Source organism: Ceratosolen solmsi, unplaced genomic scaffold (assembly GCF_000503995.2).
Source record: "Ceratosolen solmsi marchali unplaced genomic scaffold, CerSol_1.0 scaffold28, whole genome shotgun sequence".
Classification (NCBI taxonomy): Eukaryota; Metazoa; Arthropoda; class Insecta; order Hymenoptera; family Agaonidae; genus Ceratosolen; species Ceratosolen solmsi.
In genome coordinates this window covers 5,039,529-5,055,644 of record NW_011948429.1, presented here as the reverse complement: position 1 = coordinate 5,055,644, position 16,116 = coordinate 5,039,529, and the positions used below count along the sequence as shown (strand labels likewise).

The window sequence follows — 16,116 nt, the reverse complement described above, 5'->3', positions numbered from 1 at the left end:
CACAATTCGTAATGCAAATTACCTCTCATATAACAGAGAGCAATCTTATATCATTGCTTACCATTGCATATTAAGAGACTTAATAATTAGTTCATAACTTTTTAAACAATATTATAGAAATTACGAGTATCCAATAGATATGGCAGATCTGCGTGGAATATTATTTCCAGACAATATATATCTACAAATGTAAAACTGAACTCTTGTATTTAATGTTAAATAACCAAATGAGCACTAAATTAACATACTTTATTAGTATTATAAATATTACGTTAAATTTATGATGGGTAATTAAAAAAATAATTTAACTGCTATCTCAATAACATTAAAGTATATAAATAACATAATACTGTAATTATTTACTTGGCGCTTATTTATGAATGTATAATATGGTAAAACATAATATGACACATTTCATGAATTTTTTCCAACTATATTTAATATATTAATCTTTATAATAGCAGTATATTGTTTAATTTATGTCGAGACAATTAAAGTAAGTAATTGAAAAGACTGCGGCTAAACTTAAACTCAGAACTTTATTAAATGTATTCGTTTATTATTAATTTTTAATATTATCGAAAAAAACAATTTAATCAAACGTTCAAAATTATCCTTAGTTAACAATGGCATTATGCAAGATTCTGTGAAAAAAATTTCTAGCGCATAATGCGCCATTAATATAAATTACATCGCTAATTCAATTAGTTATTGAAGGAAGTCTGGATCGAACGCGTCAAAGACTATGATCGATGAATCTATTCGATTTTGAGATCGATTAATAAGGTTAGTAATGTCATATACAACATACGTTGATTAAAATATGAGCGACATTTGCGTATAAACATCGCAAACATTGACCGGTGTTCATATTCATAGGCATAGTCGTTTACGCCATAAAATTACATGCTACACCAAACAATTATATTACAGCGTAAATGCGTAAAAATAATTATTAAAAATTTCATAAAATTTAAGTTTTTACCATGTTAATATACAGGAGAGAGAATTTTCTTTGGAATTAATCGAATTTGAAATCTGCCAAGATAGACATAATAAACATATTAAGCTCTGTTTGCTACGGAATATCTTATATTTTCCATAGGAACCATAGTCTTTTATCCATTTAGAACTTTGTGCTTAAAATGCAAAAATTAAATGAAAAAAAAAAACAATAATTATTAAATAACATTGTATATTATCAATAAAATAGTTTTATATTAATAATTGAATTAAAATGGGTGAACAGTGGTAAGGAATTGATTGTAATAAATAATATGTCGTTCATTTAAATAAGAAATGATTAGTAGTAATTAGCGTTTAATTCGCAGTTTTAATACTGAAAACTAAAAGCAGAATATTTTCGCGATTTTTTCTAATTTAAGGAATTTGAAATTTTATCGATAAAGTGTATTAGTGATGTTTGATTATTTGTTCTTAAAAATTTTCAGCCATATATTTATAAAAGCTCGTATAATCGACTCTCATTTAATGATTATCAGCAACTTTTAATAGCAAAATTTTCAACACTGTAAGATAGGCACGAAGGTAATAATAACATATGGATTGTAAATAACTTTTAGATAATATAAATAAATTTCATTTAAAAACCATAAAATAATGAAAGGCTCATTAAATTTAAGTCACGTAAGTTAATATATGAAGATATCGTAATACGATTATGTGGAAAAATATTCTAGACTTTCTGTAATTAGTCCAAGTAAAAGCATTCATCAACGTGCAATTTAGTTAACGGGCTAATTGTCCGTTTTTCTTCTCGCAAAAGATTCAAATAATATTGCATAAATAGTTTTCCCTATACCATATGAGTCTCAATTCATAACCGTTCACTCTATTTATACGCATAGACACTAAATGTTTTATTGTCACGGGGAACGTAAAGAAAAAAGAAAGAAAATCAAACAATTCAATTCACGATTTCTCGTAATGGCAATGCTAAATAGTATTGCGCGCTTGAGGAGGGAAAGTTAAAGGAGTCAAATGTTATCGCTCGTTCGGCATCCCATGAAGCGACAAATTTTCCTCGGCCGAATGCAAGGAGCTTTCTCACAGCTCATAACTTCTTCCCGGTTATGCAAAACATTTGGCCACCACTGTAAACACAGATGGGCGCGTGCACGCACACAAGTGTTTCCTATATAATTCAACTGTATGGTAGTAAGGTTCGGCGCTCAATTAGATACTTTGTCGGTTCCCACGGCACTACGACACTATGAACACCCACAAGGCAAGACTTAGGCCACATACGAACACACTGCATGCTGTATATGCCAATATCGCCGAGGTCATATTCAATGTATTCAACGGGAACTTGGATTAGTGGGAAACGCGTGTAGACGGCGAGGAGGACGACAAGGACAAAAGCGACGACGAGAAAATGCACTCACGCGTGCAGACACACGCAGCCAAATATAATAAGGATTGAGCGCGATTTAGTTATATTGCACTTACGCATGTATGCGGGAATGCGCAGACTAAGCAATGATTTTTTTTTAAATTCAATTAATACGGTTAGGTTTATCGTACTGTACAATCATCAATATTGAGATCAACGACAACAAAGAAGGACAACAATTAATATTCGTCTTTCGATTCTTTTGTTATTTATTTTGTTTTACGAAAATATCATAACTCGTTCATGCAATAAATATTAATTTGATAACGATAGCCAAGCGCGCGCGCTCTCATACACACACGCACGCACGCACGCACGCACGCACGCACGCACGCACGCACGCACGCACGCACGCACGCACGCACGCACGCACGCACGCACGCACGCACGCACGCACGCACGCACGCACGCACGCACGCACGCACGCACGCACGCACGCACGCACGCACGCACGCACGCACGCACGCACGCACGCACGCACGCACGCACGCACGCACGCACGCACGCACGCACGCACGCACGCACGCACGCACGCACGCACGCACGCACGCACGCACGCACGCACGCACGCACGCACGCACGCACGCACGCACGCACGCACGCACGCACGCACGCACGCACGCACGCACGCACGCACGCACGCACGCACGCACGCACGCACGCACGCACGCACGCACGCACGCACGCACGCACGCACGCACGCACGCACGCACGCACGCACGCACGCACGCACGCACGCACGCACGCACGCACGCACGCACGCACGCACGCACGCACGCACGCACGCACGCACGCACGCACGCACGCACGCACGCACGCACGCACGCACGCACGCACGCACGCACGCACGCAGGCACGCATTCGTGCGTACTGTTTTTTCAAAAGTGTGGTGTACCTAGAGGCATGGAGTTGCGTGATTTAATAATGAATATTTTGTAATATCGCATGGGCGGCGTATTCCTTAACGAAATATATTGCGCTTAAGGTATTTGAATATCAGTATGAGAATTCTTTTATATTCATAAAAAAATTGTAATTGGATTGTTGCATAGTTTGGTCTGCATTTTACAACTATAAAGTAATTAGTTACGAATGTATGCTAATAAGCGTAATAAATACTTATTCGTTGGCAATGCAATATTAATAAGTATATTTGATGCAGAGAACAGATTGTTGAACGGAAGTTAACTATAATATTTGTTCGATTCTGGTATGTAAAGGTATCTTACGATTGCTTAATGATGAGAGAGAGAAAAAAACCCTTTCTATTTATAAACATAGTGATAATAAGGTAATAACAAAAGATCGATTCATTAAAATAAGAGAAAATTTACATTCCATTATTACGTAAATGTAATATTGGAAGCTTATGAATATATTTATGAAAAAGATATGTGAGACCAATTAACTTGTGAATAATAATACTTGGTATGACGATATTGGAAGCGGAATTTCAATGGACCAGCAATATAGAGTAAAGATTCGTAATAAAATTACTACTCATCTATGCAATATATTTCTACAAATATTTCCGCTTTCGAAATTCAAACTAGTCTCGTTTTACTCATGGGAAGTGATCTCTTTATTTGCTGTTTAAGAAACCATAAAACAAACTCTAAAGCAAACCGTGCATTTAGATTTTTAATGTGTACGAGTAGCAGAACTAACGAACACGGAGAACAAATTATAATGTCGAATAGCCATATTTAATCGCTCATAGTCCATACAAATACTGTGCACTATTTTTTTTTTATATATATATATATATATATATATATATATATATTTATTTATTTGTTAATAATTTTTTTTTTTTATTTTAAAGCAATTAGTTTGACTAGCTTCAATTTGAAGAAACATTTATGACTGTTTTAGGAAAATATTTTACCAATAATTAGTCAGCAAACAAGTACTTCTAACAATTTGTCTATCTAGTTAAAATTATATACATAATAAGTTTGAAAGAAAAAGTAAAAAATTTTATACGAGCCTTGCAATTTGAATGAAATTTTATTTAAATAACATGTCGTTTAAGCAGGTATTACAATAGATTAAAATCGACAGACAAGAATTTTAATTTTCATGCCCCGAATTTAACAGGGCATTCCATTATATAATATTTGACTGATTAATTAATACAAATATAATATTAAATAATACGTAAAATAAAGGAACAATATGTAGCATAGGGAATTTGTTTAACAAGTATTTCAATTTTTAAATAATAATTTAATGTAAATTAGTTCATTTTACTAAAATCAGTTTCTCAAATATATTAAAATTTATTTCTAATTTAATGAATAAATAAACAATATTTACCAATATTTTCAGATTAGCGTATTTATTATTATTCATCGCCATTGACATGTTTCAATGTATAATCCGAAAAATTTATAACCACAGAACGTAATTTTCAAGTTCATAATAATTATTAGGTAAATTCATCCTATTTATATCTTACTTCTAATAATTATTTAATTACATTTGTATATTTTGTCGATTCAGAAGTCCTAACAATAGTCTGAGCATGGATTTCCTTCTCCTTCTTCTACAACGAATATTTAAGCATTTTGCACCGAAAAGGTCAACTCGAAGGCATTAAAACGGAGAGTCTGAGTAATAGAATCAAGAGCAACGTCGATTTGCAAATGCAATATTAGTCGACTTAATGAAATAAAATAACCGACCACTGCTTAAAGACATGAAATACTGCAACGAAAGATATGAATTTTAATATATATATATATATATATATATATATATATATATATATATATATATATATATATATTAAAATTCATATCTTTCGTTGCAGTATTAAGGCGACCGGTTCGGTTTACTCGGCGTCCGCGTGAACTGGCCCCGGGGCCTTTCAGCCTGCGTGACGCGGTTATGGCGGCGTAGGGGGAGGGGCGTACTGGCGAGGGTGGGGCGGATATAACGTAACGGCATTGTGCTGACGTCCTTGAACGCAATAAGGCTGCTCTTTCTCCATCGTTGTCTCCACATCGGACGCAGCCTCGCCCCCATCGAATCTGACACGTAATAAGGCCCCTGGCGTTCGTCTCGCCCGCACACTTTATCGCATATCACGGATCTCAGCGAAGTTAATTGTATAACTTTTTGATCGCATTTTTTGTGCTCAGAGTTGTGACATAATGTTCCATTATGATTTCTTCGGAATCTGGATGTTAAGCGGAGGGAGAAAGAGAGTGAAAGAGCGAAAGAGTACGGCAGGCATGCGTGTTTGTTAGCTCGCGCGTACGCCCCCGTTTGTGTATGTGAATATGTGATATTTGATCTATTTGATTTATACGTAATTGTGTTTCAACATTAGGTCAGACGATATTATGAGATTTGTCTTCGTCTCTTTGAATTGTGTAGGTGTGGCACGCCGAACATATTATTTCCGTGGCCTACATTCTTTTTGAAATGCTTAATTTTAATTACTCATAGTTTCGATCTAAATACATAATTTGAGAAAAGATAGCAGAGATAAAGTTTGCCATAATTTAAGAAACATTGCAATGGTAGTGACAATATTATTTTTTCGCAGTTATTTGGAACGAGATATTGATTGCTTTCTTGAAAAATCCTTTTAAATTTCCATAGTTTCTCCCTCTTTCTTCCTTCCATTCACATACGCTTAAATATACACGCGCACTTTCTCCTTCCTCGCTATTATATTCTAGTATAAACAACAATAGCTTTTACAAGTAAAATGAAAATGGTAAGCACAATTATGGATAATGAATAATTTATGTAAATATATTTTTAATGAAAAGCATTTGTAATGTAAATCTTTCAATAAATTAATGTTAATTTAATTAATTATGAGCCAAATGAATTTCTGGAGGAAAAAAAAATGAGAACAGAAATTTAATAAAATTACGACATCGTAAATCATGAAAGTAGAAATAAAATAAATACTGAAACATTACTTTATTATAAATTACGAGCTACGTTTTTTTTATTTTTATTTTTATGACAATAATAAATACAGTGTAATTATAAAAAATTTAGAAGCTACATCTATTGGAATAAATCAGAGGTTAATTAACTTAATAATGCAAAGAATTCTTTAAACAACAATTTTAAAACATAATACTTGTAGGCAAAATACTTAGAAAATGGCTTAAAAAAAACAACAAAATGTGCACATTAGTTGAATAATAGGTAATTAGACTCGAATTGAACTTGAATAAACGACATTGTGTTTGTCTTTTCTCAGAGAAAATTAAATCAATATACATTATCCGGTTAACAAAAACCCCCAGCAGATAATGATATTTAATTAAGCGTGTAATTCCTGAAATTTGCCGTGAAGTTTGAAATAGCGTGGTCAGCCAACTTACGCGCTTTTGTAAGATAATCTGCACCCTATTGAGTTACCTTAACCTACGCGTGTGTAAAGCCCAGCATCCGATAGCATCTGAGATTGGAAGCAATTAAAACGGAGAGGTGGGCACAATGCCCGAGTCGTTCGTGTGTTAGTTTGCCTGTTTAGTACGAAAATTCTTTTCAATAGTCGGCCAATTAAGCATAAGGTTCGTTGCCTATTATATGTGTATGTATTAAAGGTTATCGAATCGCCTCGTGAATCATCCACTTGGAGTTCATTCGGCCAAAGAGCTTGGGTTATGAAATGTCAGTGCTACAATGGATTGTGTTCTATTTTTTATATTACGCATTATAACATTTGTATTACGAAAATATAAAACTGCTTAATTATAATAATCACAATGCTGTTTTCTCCTTTGCTATCGAATGATGTAATGAAAAAAAAAAAAAAAATAAATAACGGACTATAATGGTGAAAACGGGGTAATTGATAAATTAAGTCCTATTGCCGCTTGAATAATGAAAAGTAAAAAAAATCAAACGGAACTAATGTTTATATAGAGGATCATAAATTATCCGCTGTGCATTTATTTATCCGCGGCAATAGTCAAAAACGCGTGCGCCTAAACCACTTTATTTAAGGAAACAACGCTCGCGCAATAATGTACGCGCGAATGAATTGAAAAATGAATGCGGCCGATATTTTTTAACGATACGTTTTAATAATCTCAATAATGCTAGACATAATATAAAATTGATTTTATGTTATTGAGTACGAGTAAATTATCATGTAAAGTAGTTTAGCAACTTTCTCATAAATAAAATTGACAAGAACAAGCGTAAGAGCAATTTTTAACCTGATAGTATGGTTATTATTATTATAATGACTCGACGAGTCAGCGAGTTAAGTCTTCGCACGACCATTGGAGGTAAAATATTTCTTTAAATATAGGTGCGATTCGTGGAAAAGCGGAGCATACAAATAGAAAAATCAATTAGCCTACCGACAGCGGGCCTGGAAGAAACGCGTTTCCACTAAAGATTTTCATACGGTAGTAAAAGCCAGCATCGGGCCTATTTTCGCAAGTCCATTCGTGGATTTGCACAATATTTATATTATGAAATAAGATAAACGATGCCTCTGAAACCAATAATTACGAATGGCTGGCAAAATGCGACGGTCGTAGATCTTGGACAGGAGGAGATGAGCACGACGGGGAACTCCTCGGCTCGTCCATAGTCGCGAGCATTCAAAAGTCCGTTGCTTGGGCTTATTGGGTATTGGGCCTAATCGAACATTAGAGCATGCGTAGTATCCTGGGAGTTTAGGACGGCGGCTCATCAGGGTGCCGAGGTATTTTCCACGAGGGGAACGGCCGCGGGTCTTTACGATCGCCCGTGGAAGCCGAGAGGATGATGACCGAACGTGACATTCGGTCGCACTCGGGGAAGAAAGCGAGCGAGCGATCGAGCACGCTCTCTCTCTCTCTCTCTCTCTCTCTCTCTCTCTCTCTTCCTCGCCTCGATTATGTGTATTAGCCTCGCTTTCGCAATTCCGACCGAGCGCTCGACGGAGAGGGCGAGATGGACAAGGGGCTAGGCATCTCTTTTTCATGGGATAAGAGTATAGCGTCGAGTATTGGTTTTATTACACGCAATTACCGAAGAAATTCGAGACGATGAAGTTATTTCTTTTCGTAGACGTAGTAGGATAGATATCCTCAGCTACGAGTACCCGCAATTATTCTTTATGAGAATACATATTTTATGCAGTCATTTTCTGCCGCTCCGTGCATTAGTCGTTGGAAATGTGACTTTATCCCCTCTTACTGTCCTCCCCCCCCCCTTGACGTAACTTCGTGCAGCTGTCGTTGGTTATAATATCGTTGGAAGCTACCAAATAGCGACGGTCTTACAAAGTCATCTGCTTCTGGCTTTTCGCTTTTCTTGCTTATCAGTCTTATGAATTTCACAAGGATTACTCGATAATCGTTTAAAATATCCACTGAATTATTAATTGTGAATGTTGATGTACATCGGGAAAGACTTGTTGTGACTATTAAATAAACAGTTACGATGTAATGTTTGAAGTACCCATTGGAAATAAAGTTAACATTACACGTACGATGCATTGTGCGTGCGTCTTTTTAAAAACGTAATTTATCGATATGTTGTTAATACGTTGGCATTCGTGGGCACACATAATTAGATTGTCGATACATCAAAAGAATAAAATATATTTAAGTACTTTGTGAATACTCTTTAAGTAGGACATAAATTTCTGAAGACAAATTCAGCCGATAAAAATATTATTTTTTAAATTTACATCATTTATATAATGAGTGAATTATCTGGAAACTAAAATCATTAAATACGTGAAGTAATCATTAAGAGCTTGTCGAAGTATATATGACGACTAAAAAGGAGGGATTTATAACTAGATTGTTAAAAATTGATAAGCCTCTTACTTTATTATATTCGTGCAATTTTGTAAGTGACGTCGTATATATATGTATATATATATATATATATATATATATATATATATATATATATATCGTATAATGAAAGATTGGCATTTTAATGTTGTTTTAGTATATTTTCAAGTTGAAAGTTAAGTTTAGATAAACTTTTATTTCCGGAATGCATTTCAATGTATTTTCTACAAAACTTCTTAATCGTTGAAGCTTATATTTTTTCTTTCGTTAATTCAACATTCTAATGTTGCACCAAAAAATAAAATCAAAATTTTGATATAATATACACATACCAGACAGAGTATTTGAAATTAATTCTACTTAATTATCGTGTAAAAATCTTTTAATTCGTTATAATGGAATTAATTAATTAATTTGATTCCATCATGAATTCTGAATTTTAATAAACAATTGTATCTAACTATTTTTTAAAATAATTTTATTGAAACTCTGCATAATATTGATTTTACAAAAATAAAATCAACCGGCTGTTCACTATTTTTATGATTAATTATTATGTAACTGGTCTCTTAATACGTTATTCTAAAAGATAATTGTAATTCGGAAAAATACTTTTGAAAAAAGCGAGTCGACCAAATCATCAATTGTAATGCTCCAAGTTTTTTGTTGTTTGGCCAGTTTAAAATGTATTAATCATCGTGATATTCTTTTAAATCGCGACGACAGCAAATACAACGACAGTTGATGCAGTGGTCGTAGGACTCGAATATAATGGCTGACAAGTTCAACTCAAAGAGGCTCAATTTCCTGATTGATCGATCAATCGAATAATGCTGGCGCAGTGAAACTGATCTTTCAAGATCTTTCAAGTGGTTATTAATGAATCTCAGGAACGAAAATTTCAAGTCTATTCGATTCGATATTGATCTAACGCCGGCAATAAGAAGGCTCAATATGCCTTAGATCCCAAGAAAATAACTTTTCCATAGGAAATAAAATAGAATGAAAGGTTGATACTAGATTTCGGACGATATTTTTCGTTTCATGAGAAATATATATAAAGGAATAAAAAATATTGGCGATGATTTTCAATATAAATGTAAAATCTAAATATATCATTAAACCTCATAAATATATAAAAAACCTCATATATATATATATATATATATATATATATATATACACACACACACACATATATATATTTATTGATTTAATTAATTATTCATTCTAAAATTTAATATTATTTATATATAATTGATTGCTAAAATTTCCCATAATATTTTTTATAAAAAATTATCAAAAAATAAATGTGTAATTAAGATTTGTAATTAACTTAAGTATCACATTCTTTATATATACATGCAAACATTACATCTATTCTTGATTTTAAGTCTAATACAAATATACTAAACATAATAATGAAATTAATTTTATCAATTAACTTTTTGTTTAAATTAAAAGAATCGTAAATTTTATAAATTGGCGTTATAAAACTGTATCGAAGTAATCATTATAACTTTCATGTATTCGCACAACTAGCTTTAATTTACAGAAAATATTGCGAAATTTGATTAATAAGTAAAAAACTATATTTTATAAAATATATTTTGTAGTAAATTGTTTAAATTATATCATATAATGCTAGTGTTATGTAACCACGAGGCTGCAGTTGTAAATATAAATAATTCAGATGAATAAAATTCTTGGTAAATGCTTATATTTTGAATTATTCAATCATATAATTTAGTTCAATATCTTGAATACGTATAAGTAATCGTAATTAAATCATTTTCATGATTGTTATAAATAAATTGTTCGTTTTTCATCGTACGAATGGCGGGCAATGAAGCATGTAAATGAATAACAGATGGATTAATTCGATTGAATTCTATAAAACATGTACTATCCAAGGTAAACAAAACGTCTGTCTTCGGTTTTCTAATCGAAAGTATAAATCGTTCATTTTATGAGAAGTACTAAATCAAATCGTCTACTTCCTTCTGAGCAAAATCTCCACTTAATAGATGCAGAAACTTTTTGAAATTAAAGAACGACTTATCTCAGCCAGTTAATAATATTTTTTTTTATCTTCGAAATGTAAAAGTAATTGTACGGTCGTTTGGCATTGATCGTGGCAAACGTTATTTATTTTATTTCTCTATATTGTTGTCTATCAAATAGAAAGAAAGCGAGCGAGGAAGAGTGAGAGAGGAAAATTTTCAAATTAAAAAGTGGGACAGTAGTGGATTACGCAACCATTTATAATCGGTCACGTACTTATGATGTTTGTTAATATATACTTAAAGGTACGCACATAGCTTGCTTAAAAAAAAAGAAAAAAAAAAAAAAAGAAAGATGAAATGCCACGAATATACTTATGACATTACAAAATTCTTTACATATGTCTATTTTTCTTATTAATTTTAAGCTTGAGTTTTCATATAATTCGAGACTTTTTTAAACATAATAATAAAAATGGGACATTGAAGAAGTAGGCTATAGACAAGTGATTATTCATGTACATTTTGACAGAAAAATTTGAAAGTCTAGAAAATTTGCATAGTATTAACGCACTATTGCATTTGCATATTATGCTTTTTATCAACAATTAAACGCGTGTAAATTACCAAAAGAATCATAGTTATGTCTTTTATAAAAATAATTTACAGGTAACGAAAATGTTAATTAAAAATTCTAGAAAATGGAAATAATGTGAAAATTTACAGGTAACAAAATTAAAATTCTTGTCTAATTCAACGACAAATATTAAAATCAATGTATTGAATATAGTTTTGAAAAGTTTTTTCAAAAGTTGTCTAGAATATTCGTGCTTTTTCACAAGATCTTTATCCCTGAACATATTAAGTCATATTAAATCATAGCTTACTTTTTAAAACATTAAAACTTCAGTTAAATAGGCATTAATTATGTTTAAAATTACATTTACAAGATGTTATAGAGTAGGCTATGTTATACAAGGCTAAAGCTTTATTGTTGATTCTGATTGTCTAACGGTTGTAATTCTCAGATAATACTGGAAATAAATGTAATTATTATTTAAAATCGATATCGATGTGGATTAATCCTTTTAGATGAGATATTGTTGAAAATTTTTGCCTTTTAAGCTTCAATAGCACTCCATCGTTTTACGAGCTACCGATACAAAATTCAAATTTAACATAAATACGCGGGTGTAGAAAGAGACGATTAAACACCATCAATCAGCGTGAGATGTTGGCTAATCAATTTGGACGTATGGTGGATATAACATCAACCGATCGAGCATCTATGAATGATCCAACAAACCAGAATAATAACATTGCATACGCGAGTGAGACGAAATTTCGTGTCGCGTGACGAAACTCGGCGCTGTGTAAGTTTCGGAAAGGAAGCCGCGCTCCGCAGGAGAGAAGACCAACTTCTTACGAAAGGTGCAATAACGTACGTATGGGTGCGCGCCAATGCGCATGCGTGTACAGGTACCAATGTGCCGCGTAGGGAGGGACATCCGGAGAGAGGTCCCATGAGAACATTACGCGAAAATTGGGTGACAGGTCAAAATTTTTTTCTTCGATCGCTCGATGCAACAACGCCTTGCACGCGGGGAGACAGATGAATCGGGCGAGTAAGAATTTTGTTTAAATTTTGCTTTTGCTTTTATATCGATTATATAATATCTTGGTAATCGTGCTAAGAATGGCTAATGAGCACTAAGCTACGTGTACTTATCAATCCATGAGAAAGTGTCCTTTCTTATTATTATGACTCGTGATTGTTTAGGCAAATGCTTTACTGGAATTTCATTTTCAAAATTATTTAGGCGCATCACGTTCGTAAAGAACGATAGTCGGAGTTACATTATGAAACGTATAGGAGCTGTAGTACGTACATAGGCAAAAAATTATGATTTTAAGGAAATTGGAGGCCATAAATCATCGTACTGGGAGACTCCCAAATATCCGGCTAAATAAGTATAATCTCTTAGACCATCAAAATAAAAATATATAAGTTACAATTCTTTTGTTTTGTAAGATTAACAGTGGCTGTTATCTTAACGCTTTTCTTTTTTTTTTTTTAATAAGATAATTAGATTAAATGGGAAATCACTGGATAATATTAAATACCATTAATTGGTCCTTTCTCTAATTACATTTTTCATGCCTGTGCGGTTAATAATGAATTTAATAAAAATACTTAATTATCCTAGCTGATGAATGAATTTTGTATACGAGAGATCTTCCTTTTTGAGATTAGAATCGTAAATAAAAGAAAGCGGTTAGTGGCTGCATAGTAATCAATGAAAGTTGACGTTGACGAATCAGATATTTGTTATAATGAAAACGCATCTGTCGGCAGCCGCTTGTAGCGCGAACATTGTACGCGTATAATTTAGTTTTAAAACAGGCGCAGGCGTTAGTTAATCTCCTCTATGTCGCAAATTAAAATCAAAATTATCCGATAGATTGGTACTTTTGGAGATAACGGATGGAATTATGTTTTTCGAATCTGTCGTGGAGTTTTTATTAATGAGAATGAATAAATACACAGGCATTCGATCACCGAATCTTCAAGCAAAAATCGCGAACATCGTTTTTACAATAAAAGTTATTGGTGTCTTTTTAATGGGAACTCTGTAACTAGAAAGTATAGTTATATTCTATAAAATTAAAACAATATATTAAAATATATTACAAGACTTAAGCTATGAGAAGTATTAGAAAACAATTATTGATTTTATTAAAAACAAAAAAGAAAAACAAAAAAAAAAACCGGAATTTATTCATAAGTTTTTAATGCTTATTAAACGAGAAATAAACAATATTGAGACTATGAGAGCTAATAGAGTAACTTTTTTAGATCAATATGTTAGTCGTTTAACTAAAAGCCTAATTTCAAAATTCTAATTAATACGATCTTAATTTAAGGCTATCAAATTTGAATTCTCTATGCCGTTGAAGCATTATGTAAAGTATTTAATAGCATTTTCACTCCATCCCATAATTATTACAGACACATTGATTTAATTTTAAATATTGATGCTTTTATTTCAAGAGACCGAGGATTTAAATGACATGGAAAGAAATGATTGATCAGTTGATGAAAATGATGAATTCAACGATTCAAATATGATACAAAATGCATTTGAATTTTCCATTAATTAGTCAACAGCGTGTATCCGATAACTTTAACATCCATATATCATGCTTTAATATGTGCAACATTTCAAATTTTTATCTCAGGAATTGCATATGAAATTTGCAATCATCATAATCAATAGAGGAGCAAAAAATATAGACCGAAGTTTCGAGTTGTAACGTATTGGTGTATCCGAGTGCTCTACGGTATGATTTACGACAAATAAATCTCAGATCTGAAGGAATGACAAGTGAGACACAAGACTTGTAATAGATGTATTTAACATTATTGAAGATGTGCGCGTGTATGTGAATGGGCGCGCTTCTATTTACGTGTGCACGTGTGTCTAATTTAAAAGCAATTCCAGTATATAATTATGAACAAACGATGCACAAAACTCATCAGAATCTTAACGAAATTTCGCAAAAACGATAGCTTGCGTAAGAGCTACGCTATAGATTGGTAGCTTAGTATAATATTGAATAAGTTAATACTTATATGTGTGTGTGTGTGTATATATATATATATATATGCATACGTATAGAACGCGTGTACATAGAAAGCCGAAGATGGGGAAGGATAGATAAAAGATAAAACGACCAGACGACATTACAGGAGCGAACTCTTCGCGAACCCCGTCGATTATAAAAAGCATTAAGAATTCGTGTGAAAGTAGTAGATCGACGATGAGTGTCTGCGAGTTACATGCACGGGTACTGGCATACGTAAACACATAATAACGCTTTTTGTTCATAGCTGTCCATTATATACTCTAGGAGCCTAATGACTCTTGTGCATAAAAGTCCCCGGAGAGCATCATCCAATAGACTCGGAAGCCAATTAAAGCCAATTAAACAAACCGTCTGATGCAAAATGTATATACCGCGATTGAGATATTATATAGCTAAAAGCCTACAATCGACTCCGTGTAAATAAAAGCGATTTTTAGGAAATGACGGGACAAAGTGACTAACGATTATTCATTAGGGCTGGCTATTCCAAAGGTTTTTTAATGAGATGAATTTGTTTATTCGCTTATTCTCTTCTTGTTAGGGAAGTAGGACGCTACGAATAACACATGGTCACGCAATTTATATCTTCGGTCGATTAAATTCTCTTCAAGCAAAACGCTCACCAAATACAGCGAAACACCGATAATTATTTATGAAATTCAAACACATCATAATCACTACGACTCGTTCACCGATTTTGACGCGTGTCAGCCTAATGTTGCTGGAAGCGCGACACCCCCCGACTATCCTACGGCGGTCATTAACAACCCCCGGTGAGGCGCATTAACAACGCATTTGTGATTAAAGCGAGACAAGTTAAAGAGGCACCTACCAGCAAAAGTATCCTCATGGTGTGTCAGTGCGCGCGTCGCCAAGATAAAACGAGGTACCGAATTCGAGGGTAAACGTAGCACAGACAACGTTGACGACGGCGTAAGCGGTAGCACTGCTATTGACGATGACGGCGGTAGTGCGATGGTGCTGGCCGAGGGGGTGAGAGGGTTGGTCGATCGTATGCTTGTGTGCGAGCAAATGACGTTGAGGAACGATCCTGAGTGAGTTTCACTCGGAGAGTGCAGCCGGATAGAAGCGGCCACGGTCCTTTATAACCTATACGACACGCTTTTGCCAATAGTGGGGGTTTTCTTTTCCTTCTCGCGCCCGCGACTCGGAGAAGGCGAATGCTCCACTAGCTCGCTCCTACGTAGGTCTTTCGCCTCGCTCTGAACGTGCGCGTACTTACTTTCATGTTCGTCCGTTTGTTTATTTG

The 16,116-nt window shown here is 33.7% G+C and overlaps 1 protein-coding gene across 2 annotated transcripts in view; it reads right to left on the bottom strand.

Annotated features, from left to right (window-relative positions):
* Positions 1-15,914, bottom strand: part of LOC105363834 (mucin-5AC) — a 31,622-nt gene extending 15,708 nt beyond the window's left edge. For both annotated transcript variants that reach the window (XM_011501631.1, XM_011501632.1), the window contains exon 1: positions 15,679-15,914. In XM_011501631.1, coding sequence (XP_011499933.1) covers positions 15,679-15,696 — 18 coding nt within the window. In that variant the 5' untranslated portion in view covers positions 15,697-15,914. The remainder of the gene's footprint in view (positions 1-15,678) is intronic.
* Positions 15,915-16,116: the final 202 nt, after the last annotated feature.